Raw genomic sequence first — 16,194 nt, 5'->3', positions numbered from 1 at the left:
ACACATGAAGCTGCCTTACACTGAATCAGACCATTGGTCTATCACAATCTGCATTGTCTGCTCAGACTGGCAGTGGCTCTCCAGGGTCTCAGGCAGCAGTCTTCCATATGACCTCCCACCTGGTCTTTTCAACTGGAGATGCCGGGGATTGAACCTGGGACCTTCTGCATTCCGAGCAGATGCTCACCCACTGAACCACAGCCCCTCCCCAATGAACAGTACATTGGGGTTTGGACTGCAGAAACCTGAAAATAAAAAGAAATCTCAAGCAGTGCTAAAACAAAGCTGGAGCTTTTAAACATGATATATTCAGTGGTGTAGAAACTACCTAGTTTGGAGCGGATTTATCATGATAGGGAGCAACATGGTTGTATAGGCCTCAGTCCCTATTCCTTTACCAGTGCAACCTTCTGACCATTTCATTACAGCACAGTCCATGGGCATAAAAACCACATAAAATGACATTCAGCATCAGCCTAGAGCATCCCTGACAAATGTTCGTCTAGCTGTTGCTTGAAGACTGCCAGTGAGAGGGAGCTCACCACCTCCCTAGGTATCTGATTCCACCGTTGAACAAGTCTTACTGTAAAAGGCCTTTTCCTAATATCCAGCTGGTACCTTGGGGACGATGGATGGCCCAGGCTAGCCTGATCTCGTCAGATCTCAGAAGCTAAGCAGGGTCAGCCCTGGTTAGTATATGGATGGGAGACCACCAAGGAATACCAGGGTTGCTGTGCAGAGGAAGGCACTGGCAAAACCACCTCTGTTAGTCTCTTGCCATGAAAACCCCAAAAAGGGATCGCCATAAGTCAGCTGCGACTTGACAGCACTTTACACACACACACTTTACACACACACCTTGGGGACGAATGAGATTTTCAGGGTGTAAGCTTTCAAGAGTCAAGGCTTCCTCTGTCAGATACCAGAGAGCTTTGTCTCTTGAAGGCAGATACCCCCCCCCCCAAAAAAAAAAATCCTGTTGGTTTCGAAGGTGCTACTGGGCCCAAATTTAGCTCTTCTACCTCAGACCAACTCCGCTGCCCTCTGAAACTAACTTTGTAGTTGTGTTCTTTATACTGCACTCCTTTCTGAAGTCTCCCACTTATCCATGGCCCTCTTCTGCTGGCTGGCTCTTTTAGAAGAAGACCATGCTGGTCTGATCCAGCAGGGCCTTTCTTATGTTCTTATGACCATAGTTATTTCACAAAATAAAAAATCACACAAGGTTGGAAGAGACCACAAGGGCCATCCAGTCCAACCCCCTGCCATGCAGGATCCCACAATCAAAGCACTCCCAACAGATGGCCATCCAACCTCTTAAAGACGGGGACTCCACCCCCACCCCCCTAGGTAGCGCATTCCACCGTCGAACAGCCCTCTTTGTCAGAAAGTTCTTCCTAATGTTTACGTGGAATCACTTATCTCTTAGTTTAAACCCATTACTCCTTGTCCTAGTCTCGAGCAACAGAGAACAAGCTAGTTCCCTCATTAACATGGCATCCCTCCAAATATTTAAACATGGCTATCATGTCACCCCTTAACCTTCTCTTCTCCAGACTAAGCAAACCCAGCTCCTTAAGTCTCTCCTCATAGGGCATGGATTCCAGACCTTTGACCATTTTGGTCGCCTTCCTCTGGACACACTCCAACTTGTCAACATCCTTCTTAAATTTCCATGCCATGAAAAGCACCACCTGCCAATTCCTGCATCCCCAACTGCTGTTAATGGCACAGGAGCACCCTGGGTTGGCCGGCTGGCAATTCTACCGGTGCCTCCGATTATTCATACTACAGGTGACAATGCCACCCCCCTCCCTTTGCGGCACTCGTTCTTTATCAGAGGCCCGCAGAACAGGAACGGGTTTCCTGCTCCCTACCACAGCAGATAAACGAGAGGCAGCTTTTGGCCTGAAAGACTGCAGCAGCTCTGCAAACAAAACGATGGCCCCGGCTAGCAACAAAACACCACAACAATCACATCACACCATGTTTAAAAGTACCATCAAAGCAAACGGGGGGGGGGGGGAGAGAGAAGAGCACCCAGTCATGTCAAAGGATGCTTTGTTTAGACAGCTTTGTGCCCCAAAGCAGGTATCCACCTTACTTGGGTGTGTCAACACCCTCAGGCGTAGCCTTCTCGGGTTTGTTTTTACTGTGGGCCAAAAAAGAATTGGAATTCAAAAACTGCCAAAATGTATTCAAATACACTTGCTTTGGCTAAACGAGTTCCATTTACATGCTTTATTGTGAACAAGAAGTTCAAGCTTGGCAAACTTCGCCAAATGTTGCGTGGTGTAGTGGTTAAGAGCGGTGGTTTGGAGCAGTGGACTTGGATCTGGAGAACTGGGTTGTTTTCCCCACTCCTCCACATGAAGCCAGCTGGGTGACCTTGGGCTAGTCACAGCTCTCTCAGCCCCACCTACCTCACAGGGTGTCTGTTGGGAGGAGAAGGTGATTGTAAGCCGGTTTGATTCTCCCTTAAGTGGTAGAGAAATTCAGTATATAAAAACCAACTCTTATTATTATTATTTAATTGGGGTGGGATGGGTGGGGTCAGGAAGGGATCCTGCGAGTGGAACATTATATTTTAATTGGTAGGTGTTTAGAGGAGTGAGTGATTCTCATATCAAAAGCAATGTCTAAAGTGACTCTCAGAGTGAGTTCTGTGTTCCATTGAAGTGACAGGCATCCCATAATAGTCATGACCAGCTTGTGCTGAGAAGCTGATAAAGAGTGAGGAGAGAGATCCCGAGGGTTATTCTGCCAGGCTAAGCAGATGAGGAGGTCATTAAACCAAGAGGAAAAGCTAAGCTAAATCCTCGACCCAAGTAATGGTACCCTTCCAGCTGTAGGAATGGTAGAAAGGATGGCCCCTTAAAACTAAAAGAATATATCATACGTTCAGACGTTTGGCTTGGCTCATAACGACGTAGGAGATGTTAGTCTCCAAGTTCACAATATTTCAGGATCACAGTCCTTGAGAAGAATTGTCAAACACTCTGAGAAATTGTGACTCCTCTCTGAGACCAGACTGTGTGTTATGAAGTCCCAAGACTTCTCCGAAGCTCATCTGTACTTGTAATTCCAAACTTCTGCAGCTCTGAGCTTTTATAAAAGAAAGGGATATTCAAATATACACCAGCCCAGTTTTATACTGATTTCTTTTACTGTGTACCTAAAGATTGTCATGGTTATTTATCACTTTATTTAGTTTATTTAGATTGTCATGGTTATTTATCACTTTATTATTTAGTTTTCTCTTTTGTTATCAACTGCATAGTTAAATGGTGGAACTCCCTGCCCTAGGATGTGGTGATGGCTGCCAACTTGGAAGTCTTTAAGAGGGGAGTGGACATGTTCATGGAGGAAAGGGGGATTCATGGCTACTAGTCAAAATGGATACTAGTCATGATGCATACGTATTCTCTCCAGGATCAGAGGAATACGCCTATTATCTAAGATGCTGTGGAACACAGGCAGAATAATGCTGCTGCAGTCGCCTTGTTTGTGGTCTTCCTAGAGGCACCTGGTTGGCCACTGTGTGAGCAGACTGCTGGACTTGGTCTGATCCAGCTTGGCCTTTCTTATGTTCTTATGTAAAGCATGGGATATAAGTATAATGTTTGTGGCAGCAGATGGTAACTGCTGATCATGCCATGGCGCGATGCATGAAACTCTCTTATACTGAATCAGACCGTCAGTTCATCAAGGTCAATATTGTCTACTCAGACTGACAGCAGCTCTCCAGGGTCTCAGGCAGAGGTCTTTCACATCACCTATTGCCTGGTCCTCTTTAACCGGAGATGTCAGGGATTGAACATGGGACCTTCTGCATGCCAAGCAGATGCTCTGCCACTGAGCCACGGCTCCGTACCTGACTCAAGTTCGAACCACAAGAGCAGTCTTTGTTCTCGTGTTAAGACCTGGACTCTGCTTGGTAGATCTGATAACTCTGGAAGAGGTCTCCTTTACAACTTTGTGTGATCTTGAATGCGCCATTCTGCTTCTGCAGGTTTTGATTTTTCTGATCTTTAACAATTCGTTACCAAATTTTTACATAATTATTCTGAAATAAATTAAGATTATTTGAAGTTAACCATATTCCTAGATACCTAACTTTAGAATCAATAATCAACCCTGTTTTACTAATTAGGTCTGCTTGTTGTGATAGAGTCATATTCTTTACCAAAATTTTCGTTTTGCTCCTGTTTATTTTAAATCCTGCAAGCTTTCCATAGACCTCTACAACGTTGTTCCATTTTTCCATTTGACAATTAGGATTGGTCAAAATACACACTAAATCATCTGCATATGCTTTAACCTTGTAATGATTTCTCCCAATTCTTATACCTATAATATTATCATCTTGTTTATATTAGTTTTATAAGTTTTATTGAATAAGTTAAGACAATAAAGGTGAAAGAGGGCAAACTTGTCTGGTGCCATTTTGGATTTCTAATTGTGGTGATAGTACTCCATTAACCATAAGTCTGGCTGTTTGTTGAGTGTATATACTCTCAATTGCTGTTTTAAAACCAATACCCAAACCCATATGTTCCAATATTTTTTTCATAAATTTCCAATTAACATTATCTGCATCTAAAATATACTCTGAATATTCTAATACCGTATATACTCGGGTATAAGCCGACCCGAGTATAAGCCGACCCCCTAAATTTGAGGCCAGAAAAGGGAATTTCTTATTGACCTGCGTATAAGCCGAGGGTCAATAAGAAATTCCCTTTACCGGAAATGCTGCGCTCTAAAATGGCGGCTGCCATTTTAGAGCGCAGGGCCCCTGCCCCTGGTCACCCTCCCGCCGGCCTCCCGGGCCCTCCCGACCCAGCCCAACCCACCCCGACCCCAGTGCCATCCAAGGGGGGGAGGGGGAAGAGCCCCTGAACCCCCTACTTACCGGGAGACGTGGCTAATCGGCGGCGGCGGCGCGGCCTTCCTGGGCCAGCAGGAGGCCCCTCCAGGCTCCTGCCGGCCGGAGGAAGGCGCCTGGGCGTGTGGGTGGCGGCGGCGCGGCCGGCAGGGGCCTCCTGCCAGCCGAGGAAGGCCCCTGCCGGCAGGAGGAAGGCGCCCGAGTGCCTGAGAGCCGGCGGAGTGGCCGGCAGGGACGTCCTGCCGGCAGGAGGAAGGCGCCCGGGTGCCTGAGAGCCGGCAGAGCGGCCGGCAGGGGCCTCCTGCCGGCCCAGGAAGGTCCCTGCCGGCTAAAAGAACGCGCCCGGGTGCGTGGGCGGCGGCGGTGCCGGCCCCTCCAGGCTCCTGCCGGCCGGAGGAAGGCTCCCGGGCGCGGCGGTGGTGATGGCGGTAAGTTCCCCCCTCCCTCCTCCCCTACCCTACCGTATTGACCCGCGTATAAGCCGAGTTCGGCTTTTTCAGCCCTTTTTGGGCTGAAAAACTCGGCTTATACGCGAGTATATACGGTAAGTCTATCACCGTTCTAACATTTTGACTGATCATTCTACCAGGTAGAAAACCAGCTTGATCTTCATGTATATAATCATTTAATACCTTTTTTAGTCTTGTAGCCAAAATGTCAACAAATAGTTTATAGTCATTATTTAATAACGAAATAGGCCTATAATTCTTAACTTCCAACAAATCTGTATCCAATTTTGGTATTAATGCTATATTTGCTTGTTTCCTTTTTTTTCCTGTCAGGCACAGCTGCGAGCATTCATTCCTGAAATGCTGAAATACTCAACGGGTCGTGGGAAGCCCGGCTGGGGGAAGGAGAGCTGCAAGCCGGTTTGGTGGCCTGAAGACATCCCGTGGGCCAACGTCCGCAGTGACGTCCGGACAGAGGAGCAGAAACAACGGGTGGGTGTTCATAGAATCATAGAGTTGGAAGGGACCACCAGGTTCATCTAGTCCCACCCCCTGCACAAGGCAGGAAATTCACAATTACCTCCCCTCTGCACCCCCAGTGACCCCTACTCCATGCCCAGAAGATGGCCAAGATGCCCTCCCTCTCATGATCTGCCTAAGGTCATAGAAACAGCATTGCTGACAGATGGCCATCTAGCCTCTGCAAGGGGAGCACACCACCTCCCGAGGAAGCCTGTTCCACTGAGGAACCACTCTGACTGTTAGGAAATTCTTCCTAATGTCTAGACTGAAACTCTTTTGATTTAATTTCAACCCATTGTTTCTGGTCCGACCTTCTTGGACAACAGAAAACAACTCAGCACCATCCTCTATATGACAGCCCTTCAAGTACTTGAAGATGAGCAATCCCTTGCTTTTGACCCTTTTGCAAAAGCAGGTTTCCTTTGTATGGCAGGTTTATAGGTTTGCCTTCAGCTCTGTGTAATGGGTTACCCAGGTAAGAACGTGAGAACGGCCCTTCCAGGGCCAGGCTGAAGGTTGGTCTTGCTCATTCCTTGGTATGGATCCAGACAGGGCAGTTTTCTCTGCATGTCTGAGGCCAGGCTGAGTGTGGCCTGTACTGAGATTAGTATAACAAGCAGAAGACTAAAGGACCAGCTCTTCTTTGGTTAAGGGGTTTAGGGCAAAGGCCCAGGAGAGGCTACAGACCTTCTTGAGCCAGGTTTTTGGGTTCTCGGTGCTGATCAATGCTGGGCAAGAAAAGCATTACAGGCAAGCTATTCATTCATTCATTTATTTAAAATATTTTTATGCTGCCTTTTCACTCAAATAGGGCCTCTGAGGCAACCCCCATGCTTTACATAAGAACATAAGAAAGGCCAAGCTGGATCAGACCAAAGTCCACCAACATTTTCAGGGTGTGAGCTTTTGAGAGTCAAAGCTCTCCCCCCCCCCCCACAACAGGCACCCTGTGAGGTAGGTGGGGCTGAGAGAGTTCTGAGAGAACTGTGACTGACCCAAGGTCACCCGGCAGGTTCTCCAGCTTAGAGTCTGCTTCTCTTAACCACTGCACCATGCTGGCTCTCATACCCCGAAAACCCTGTTGGTCTCTAAGGTGCTACTGGACTCTTTCACTGCTGGCTGACACAGACACCCTTGAAACCTTTAGTGGAGCTTCCTAAAGCTTTGCTCAGTGGGGTGATGTGGGTTTCTACCGCAAGTAAAATCCCTGACTGTGCCTTCCACCCTCTCCTTGCAGGTATCTTGGACACAAGCCTTGCGGACGATCGTGAAGAATTGCTACAAGCAGCATGGCCGAGAGGACCTGCTGTACGCTTTCGAGGATCAACAAACACAGCCCACCACCACGACACACAGCATAGCGCACCTGGTACCGTCCCAAACCGTCGTCCAGACCTTCAGCAATCCCGACGGCACGGTCTCTCTCATCCAGGTGAGCGGGCGTGTGGCTCACTTTCTTCAAGAAGAGGTACAGGGGAGATGGGGTAGCTGGATCCTAGGGGAGCGGTGGGGCGAATCTGCAAAATGTATTGTGCCTCTGCTCAGTGAAGACAGCCCTTGTCTTTATGGTGGCTCACGTAGCCCCAAGAAGGGTCTCAGACAGGGAGAACAGGGTCCCAAGTTCATTATCAAGCTCTAGCTCTCATTAAGCGACAACTAGATTTGAGTCCAGTAACACCTTAGAACAGGGGGGGTCAAATATACTGTCTGAGGGCCGCAACCGGCCCCTTGAGAGCTCTTATCCGGCCTGCAAGCCAGCCGAGGCAACCACCCTCCCCCTGCTCCCGATCTGGGCTGGCGAGGCATGGCCCGGCCCGACCAAGTGATATTTATGTCATATCCAGCCCTCGTAACAAATGAGTTCAACACCCCTGCCTTAGAGTGAGAGCTAGTGTGGTATAGTGACATTGAATTAGGATCTGGGAATCCCAGATTCGAATCCCCACTCTGCCTTGGAAACTTGCTGGCCGGACACACATTCTCAACCCTGGCAAGTATTTGGATGGGAGACCTCCAAGGAATACCAGGGGGTGATGCAATGAAAAAACAGCTCTGAACCTCTTGCTTTGAAAACCCTATGGGGTCACCATAAGTCAGCTGTGACTTGACAGCAAAAATGTTAAAAACCCACCTTAGGGACCAAAAGGTTTGTTGGGGTAGGAGCTTTTGAAACCTTGTACCCACTGAAAGCTCATATTCCTAGAAAATCTTGTTGGTCTCTCAAGTGCTCCTGGACTCGATTCTAGCTATTCTGCTGCCGACCAACACAGCTACCCTCTGAAATTAGGTTCCAACGAATCAGAAAACTGGGGCAAGGGAGAGATGGCGGCACTACCTTTTATTAAATGTCCGGAACACAAGTACTGGTTTTAGTTTATCATAAACGACAATACATTGTTGTTACGATGAAATCATGGCCCCAATCCAGATAACTACATTTAATTCACATAACAGTCGAGAAGCCTTCAGTTACGATAGAGTTTTCCTATTGATTTCAGTGAGGCTTAACCCAACTCTCTTTGGATTTGAGCTTATTCATATTACTGTATTTATTTAACAGGAACATGACCCCCCACACACACACACCAATGTCATACACAAAAAGTTTTAAAATTACTGGGCATACTTGTAACTTTTTTGTTTATATGCATGCTTGTAAGATGACACCTACTTTCTCTTGACAGCATGATTGGGAGGGGGGAACCCTGTTATTTTTGTGGGCAAATACAGTATATGTTTTGTTTTTGGTTTACTGTGAAGAAGTTTTCTTTTCCTTAAATAAAATATAGCACACTGCTAGTATCAGCAGTGGGACAGCATAGGTGGATATTTATGGTTTTTGACTTGACTGTATCAAGAATGGGTAAATTTGTTGGTCCAAGGGCCAAGTTTGAGTCTCTAGATTTGAGTCCAGCGGCACCTTGAGAGACCAACAAAGAGTTTCAGGGTATAAGCTTTCGAGAGTCAGCTTTGACTCTCAAAAGGCTGATCTTGACAGGCTGGAGAATTGGGCTAAAACTAATAAAATGAATTTCAACAGAGATAAATGTAAAGTTCTGCATTTAGGTAGGGAAAATCAAATGCATAATTATAGGATGGGGGAGACTTATCTTAGCAGTAGTGTGTGCGAAAAGGATCTTGGAGTCTTAGTAGACCAAACACTGAACATGAGTCAGCAGTGTGATGGGGTAGCTAAAAAGGCAAATGCGATCTAGGGCTGCATCAACAGAAGTGTCCTATCCAGATCATGCAAAGTGATGGTATTGCTTTACTCTGCTTTAGTTAGACCTCACCTAGATTACTGTGTTCAATTTTGGGCACCGCAGTTTAAGAAAGATGTAGACAAGCTGGAACGGGTCCAGAGGAGGGCAACAAAGATGGTGAGGGGTCTGCAGACCAAGTCCTATGCGGGAAGGTTGAAGGAGCTGGGTATGTTTAGTCTGGAGAGGCGGTTAAGGGGAGACATGATAGAAGTCTATAAAATTATGCATGGTATGGAGAGAGTGGGAGAAACCATACCATGCTTTTCTCCCTCTCTCATAATACCAGAACGTAGGGTCATCTGCTTAAGCTGGAGGGTGAGAGACTCAAAACAGACAAAAGGAAGTATTTCTTCATCCAATGCATAGTTAAACTGTGGAACTCCCTGCCCCAGGATGTGGTGATGGCTGCCAACTTGGAAGGCTTTAAGAGGGGAGTGGATATGTTCATGGAGGAGAGGGGTATTCATGGCAACTGGTCAAAATGGATACTAGTCATGATGCATACCTGTTCACTCAAGGATCAGAGGAGCATGTCTATTCCAGATGACGCAAAGTGATAGTATCACTTTACTCTGCTCTGGTTAGACCTCACCTTGAGTATTGTGTTCAGTTTTGGGCACTGCAATTTAAGAAGACAATTTATGTAGACAAGCTGGAACGTGTCCAGAGGAGGGCAACTAAAATGGTGAGGGGACTGGAGACCAAGTCCTATGAGGAAAAATTGAGGGAACTAGGTATGTTTAGCCTGCAGAGGAGAAGACTGAGAGGTGATATGATAACTATCTTCAAGTACTTGAAGGGCTGTCATATAGATGAGGGTGCTGAGTTGTTTTATGTTGCCCCAGAAGGTTGACCCAACCAGCTGGTTGAAATTAAATCAAAAGAGTTTCCGCCTAAACATTAGGAAGAATTTTCTAACAGTTAGAGCAGTTCCTCAGTGGAACAGGCTTCCTCGGGAGGTGGTAAGCTCTCCTTCCCTGGAGGTTTTTAAGCAGCGGCTAGATGGCCATCTGTCAGCGGTGCGGATTCTGTGACCACAGGCAGATCATGAGAGGGAGGGCACCTTGGCCATCTTCTGGGCATGGAGTATGGGTCACTGGGGGTCTGGGGGGGAGAGGTAGTTGTGAATTTCCGGCATTGTGCAGGGGGTTTGGACTTGATGACCTTGGTGGCCCCTTCCAACTGTATGATTCTATGAAAGCTTCTACTGTGAAAATCTTGTTGGTCTCCAATGTGCCACTGGAGTCAAATCTAGCTCTTCTGCAGAACAGCACAGCTACCCTTTGAAACTGTCTTGCTTTGGGTCTCTGTACCCTTTCGAGGGCTCCCCTGGCTTCCAGGGTAGAATCTGGAAGAGCCGCAGTTCAGCTTGGAGCCCTCCAAACTGAGCAGTCCCACGTGTGACCCTCTTTCCCACTCCGCTGCTCTTCGTGGCACTCAGCCACTCAGCCTCAAAACTAGCCAGTACCGTCAACAAATCGTTAACCACCTTTGCGGACAGGCTGTAACTTGCCAACCGCTGGGCTCTGTGGCAGCCATAGTCTGAGCCCAAAGATGCAGAAGCAGAGGGACCCAGCGGTACAGAGGGGTTCTAGAGATGACCGTCGGTGGCATCTTTTTGACCGTTTTGCGGTGCTGTTATTGCAGGTTGGAACAGGAGCTACGGTCGCCACCTTGGCAGATGCCTCTGAATTGCCTACCACAGTTACGGTCGCACAAGTCAATTACTCTGCAGTCACAGATGGAGAGGTAAGGGTCAGTGATGTTGATATAAAACCATGAGAAGGAGGACATCTTGGCCTTTGTCTGGGCATGGAGTAGGGGGTCACTGGGCTTGTGGGGAGGAGGTGGTTGTAAATTTGGGGAGGAGGGAATTGTGAATTTCCTGCATTGTGCAGGGGGTTGAGGAAGAAAAAGAAGAGTTGGTTTTTATATGCCGACTTTATCTACCGCTTAAGGGAGACTCAAACCTGCTTACAATCACCTTCCCCTCCCCACAACAGACACCCTGTGAGGTAGGTGGGGCTGAGAGAGCTCTTAATAGAACTGTAACTTGCCCATGGTCACCCAGCTGGCCTCATGCGTAGGAGTGGGGAAACCAACCCGGTTCACCAGATTAGCCTCCACTGCTCATGTGGAGGAGTGGGGAATCAAACCCGGTGCTCCAGATCAGACTCCACCGCTCCAAACCACCGCTCTTAACCACTACACCATGCTGGCTCTCTGATTGGACTAGATGACTCTGGTGGTCCCTTCCATCTCTATGATTCTATGATCTTCTGGGGGGTTGTAGTTGTGAATTTCCTGCATTGTGCAGGGGGTTGGACTAGATGACCCTGATGGTCCCTTCCAACTCTATGATTCTAGGAGAGGGCAAGAGCCCGGCGGGTTTTCTTCTTCAGCCCCTTGAATAGAGGCAGAGGATCCCACAGCTGAAGCATCCCTGCCAGATCACTTCCCAACTGCTCCTTGGACATTTTCAAGGAACCAGTTTCCAAACCTTCCTTGGCAGCTTATCGGGGTCCCCAGCCTTTCTGAGCCTGAGGGGCACATTTGGAATTCTGACACAGCACAGTGGGCGCAGCAGCAAAATGGCTGCCGCAGGAGGCGGAGCCAGCCCTAAAACGACTGCCACAGCTTAACCTCAGTCACACAATGCAGATCCTTGTGCTATGGTGGCAGCTGCTGCCAAAGCAGCCTTTAAAAAAAAATCTGCACAGTTAAATCTCCAGTAGTCAGTTAGGAAAAATCAAATGCATAATTATAGGATGGGGGAGACTTGTCTCAGCAGTAGTGTGTGTGCGAAAAGGATCTTGGGGTCTTAGTAGACCAAACACTGAACATGAGTCAGCAGTGTGATGGGGTAGCTAAAAAGGCAAATGCGATCTTGGGCTGCATCATCAGATATATAGTGTCCAGATCACGCGAAGTGATGGTATTGCTTTACTCTGCTCTGGTTAGACCTCACCTAGAGTACTGTGTTCAGTTTTGGGCACCGCAATTTAAGAAGGATGTAAACAAGCTGGAATGTTTCCAGAGGAGGGCAACAAAGATGGTGAGGGGTCTGGAGACCAAGTCCTATGCGGAAAGGTTGAAGGAGCTGGGTATGTTGAGCCTGGAGAGGAGAAGAAGGAGAGGGGATATGATAACCATCTTCAAGTAAGTACTTGAAGGGCTGTCATAGAGAGGAGGGTGCCCAGTTGTTTTCTTTTGCCCCAGAAGGTCGGACCAGAACCAATGGGTTGAAATGAAATCAAAAGAGTGTCCAGATCACGTGAAGTGCTGGTATCACTATACTCTGCTCCTCACCTACTTTCTAAAAACACTTGGCGGGCACCAGAAAAAGCGTTGATGGGCACCATGGCGCTCACAGGCACCACGTTGGGAACCCCTGGCTTATAACATTGCCAAAACACCCCTCAGCAAGGAAGTTTTGCCTTCGTGTTTGGGAAGTTGACTGTGGCACAGTGGTAGAGCATCTCCTTTGGCATGAAGAAGTTCCCAGGTTCAATCCCTGTCATCTCCATTTTCAAAAGGACCAGACGGTGATGTGAAAGACCTCTGCCTGAGACCCTGGGGAACCGATCTTCACACAACGCATAGTTAAATTGTGGAACTCCCTGCCCTAGGATATGGTGATGGCTGCCAACTTGGAGGGCTTTAAGAGGGGAGTGGACATGTTCATGGAGGAGAGGGCTATTCATGGCTACTAGTTAAAATGGCTACTAGTCATGATGCATTCCTGTTCTCTCCAGGATGAGAGGAGCAGGCCTAATATATTGGGTGCTGTGGAATACAGGCAAGAGAATGCTGCCACAGTCGTCTTGTTTGTGGCCTTCCTGGAGGCACCTGGTCGGCCACTGTATGAACTGACTGCTGGACTTGGTGGACCTTGGTCTGACGCAGCATGGCCATTCTTATGTTCTTACGATGCCAGTCTGAATAGACAATAAGGAGTAAGGATCTGATTCAGTATAAGGCAGCTTCATGTGCACCTAAATCTACCTTTTTGAAATTTAGCAACTGTTTTTGTTGTCTTAGGTACTCTGTATGAATATGTTCAGTGCTTTGACAGCTTTTTCAGTAGAAGAGACGCTTAAAAATATGTTTACATTACATCCGGGGGGAGGGATTTGCATGCCACCTCTCCAGAATCCAGTTGAGGCAGATCACAGTAAAACGGTACCAACAAGCCAATAAAAGCCAGGTCAGTAAAGACATTCCAAGATGAAAAAGCAGTATAAAGTAAACCAAGCAGTTTAAAATGAAATTGATAAAACAGTCTTCAGGATCAAACCATCTACATGCACACAGATCTGTTTGTATTAAACAAAAACATAAACTGCTGCTAGCAAATGTTCAGCAGACTGTCCTCAGGTGCGAATTTTGCACAATCATTGACAAATAAAAAATTTAGCTGTGTGTCTCCAGACAAGCGTACATCTTTTATAAAAAGCTGGGCTTTTGAAAGTACATTTCAAAGGCAGAAGTCATTTTCAAAACCATTAGCCAAAGTAAAATTTGGCCCTTATAATTTCAGGTGTGTATTGTTTTTTTATAAACTTGACTGAATTCAGTGACGCCTATCAATATTGGTCATGTTCATATCATCAGCATTCACAGTAAGTTAGGAATGCAGGAAGATGAGTCTCTGTCCTGAAAATCTAAATTCCACGGACTTAGTTGGGGGTTGAATCAAAGGGTGTAAATCATAGACTCCATAGAAGCTGCAGGTTTTGAGATAGTCCATGAAGGGGAGGGACTGTGGCTCAGTTTGTAGAGCATCTGCTTGGCATGTAGAAGGTCCCAGGTTCAATCCCCGGCATCTCCAGTTAAAGGGACCAGGCAAGTAGGTGATGTGAAAGACCTCTGCCTGAGACCCTGGAGAGCTGCTGCCGGTCTGAGTAGACAATACTGTCTTTGATGGATCAAGGGTCTGATTCAGTATAAGGCAACTTCATGTGTTCAAGGGAGGGAGGGAGGGAGCTGGCACCACACAGGTGTTCTAGGAGGCAGAGGGAGCAGCAGGGAAACTGGAAAATCCAGGCCAGGGAATCCACTGATAACATTCCTTAAAGCGAGAGGTGGGGGGGGGTGGGGAGACATTGAACATTCCTGTAATTCAAGTTGCCGGCTGTCTTGTTGCTCAGCTCCAAGTTGCCTGTAGAGAAAGGCTGTTCTTTCTTCCAGGCCCGGGGGCCCCCAGGCCTTTGTGGCAGAGTGGAGCGATCGGTCCCACTCTTCGCTCTGAAGGGATAGGATTCGCCAGGCAATAGGTGGCAGCACAAAACTGCCTTGTTCCCCAAGCAGCCGGCATTTCCATTTGAAAGACTCGACTACAGACAGGTTGTTTTGTTTGAGCTTCTGGCCTCCAGCATTCACCAGCAGACAGGCCCCCATTGTCTGAGGTGCATTCCACCTTGCCTTGCGCATTTTGCCCACAAATTGAGCATGCGAATGTGCAAAGGTGCCTTCTGCAGAGTCAGACCTTTCCTCCGTTCTGGGTAGAATTTTCCCGCCTGCTTTCTTTAAGTAAGAACATAACACCACCCATGCTGGATCAGACCGAAGGCCCATCAGGTCCAGCATTCTGTTCACACAGAGGCCAACCAGCTGCCTCTACAGGAAGCCCACAAGCAGGATGGCCGCGACAGCATAATACCAGAAAGCAGGGTCAACTGCTGAAGCTGGAGGATGAGAGATTCAAAACAGATAAAAGGAAGTATTTCTTCACACAACGCATAGTTAAATTGTGGAACTCCCTGCCCCAGGATGTGGTGATGGATGCCAGCTTGGAAGGCTTTAAGAGGGAAATGGACATGTTCATGGAGGAGAGGGCTATCCATGGCTACTAGTCAAAATGGATACTAGTCATGTTGCATCCCTATTCTCTCCTTGAACAGAGTAGCATGCCTGTTATATTAGGTGCTTTGGAACACAGGCAGGACAATGCTGCTGCTGTCGCCTTGTTTGTGGGCTTCCTAGAGGCGCCTGGTTGGCCCCTGTGTGAACAGACTGCTGGACTTGATGGACTTTGGTCTGATCCAGTGTGGCCTTTCTTATCTTCTTAAGGCTTTAAGAGGGGAGTGGACATGTTCATGGTGGAGAGGGCTATCCATGGATGCTAGTCAAAATGGAGACTAGTCATGATGCATCCCTATTCTCTATAGTATCAGAGGAGCAGGCCTATTGTATTAGGTGCCGCGGAACACAGGCAGGATGGTGCTGCTGCAGTCGCCTTGTTTGGGGGCTTCCTGGAAGCACCTGGTTGGCCCCTGTGTGAACTGACTGCTGGACTTGATGGACCTTGGTCTGATCCAGCAGGGCCTTTGATATGTTCTTATGTATGTTCTTATATTTATCCTCCCACCCGTGCTCTGCAGCAGCTGATCTAAAGAGTCATGCTGCCTGTGGCACTTGTAATAGCGGGAAATCTCCAGCTAGTACCTGGAGGTTGGCAACCCTACCCACAGCTGAGAGGGACTGTGCTATCGAAGCCTTCATGAGGCCTCTGGTATTGGCACATGTCACATGTCCAGGGAATGTCAGATGAGAGGCAAAACGACTCCAACACGTGCAGTGGAAGGGCAGCCGCAATTCATTCCGTGAACCTGCAGAGTTGGTTGGCAGCCGCTTCATTGGCACAAGGCAAGCTTGCCAGGGAGGGTAGACATGCTGGAGACTTCCCTCTTGTTTCCCAAAGACCAAGCCTGCTGCCAGGTAATGCTGCTAGCCTCCAGGGGGGTGGACAGCATGCTCTAGCTCGTCCAGTTCGTGGGCCTTCTTGTAACTAGATGCTATGTTTGCATTTCTTTGTAGACGTGGGAGGGATATTCCGCCAGGCCTATAGTTGAGGGCAGCTGCGGATATTACAATCGCTGGCCGCTCTACCCCACCCCCCTTATGTGTGCTACTGGATCAATCTGGGGTGTGGGGACACATGAAGCTGGCTTCTGCTGAATCAGACCCTCGGTCCATCAAAGTCAGTATTGTCGACTCAGACCGGCAGCGGCTCTCCAGGGTTTCAAGCAGAGGTCTTTCACGTCACCTACTTGCCTGGTCCCTTTAACTG

The 16,194-nt window shown here is 47.9% G+C and overlaps 1 protein-coding gene across 3 annotated transcripts in view; it reads left to right on the top strand.

Moving 5' to 3' along the window:
• Nucleotides 1-16,194, top strand: part of NRF1 (nuclear respiratory factor 1) — a 79,086-nt gene that overhangs the window by 42,213 nt on the left and 20,679 nt on the right. For 2 of the 3 annotated variants that reach the window (XM_056845879.1, XM_056845880.1), the window contains exons 6-8: nucleotides 5,671-5,829; nucleotides 7,097-7,327; nucleotides 10,770-10,871. In XM_056845879.1, coding sequence (XP_056701857.1) covers nucleotides 5,671-5,829; nucleotides 7,097-7,327; nucleotides 10,770-10,871 — 492 coding nt within the window. The remainder of the gene's footprint in view (nucleotides 1-5,670; nucleotides 5,830-7,096; nucleotides 7,328-10,769; nucleotides 10,872-16,194) is intronic. The other variant, XM_056845881.1, reaches the window with a different exon arrangement.

The sequence above is a fragment of the Euleptes europaea genome, chromosome 3 (assembly GCF_029931775.1).
Source record: "Euleptes europaea isolate rEulEur1 chromosome 3, rEulEur1.hap1, whole genome shotgun sequence".
In the NCBI taxonomy this organism is placed as follows: Eukaryota; Metazoa; Chordata; class Lepidosauria; order Squamata; family Sphaerodactylidae; genus Euleptes; species Euleptes europaea.
Note: the sequence above shows the minus strand (reverse complement) of the source record. Positions and strands in the feature narration are given on the sequence as shown.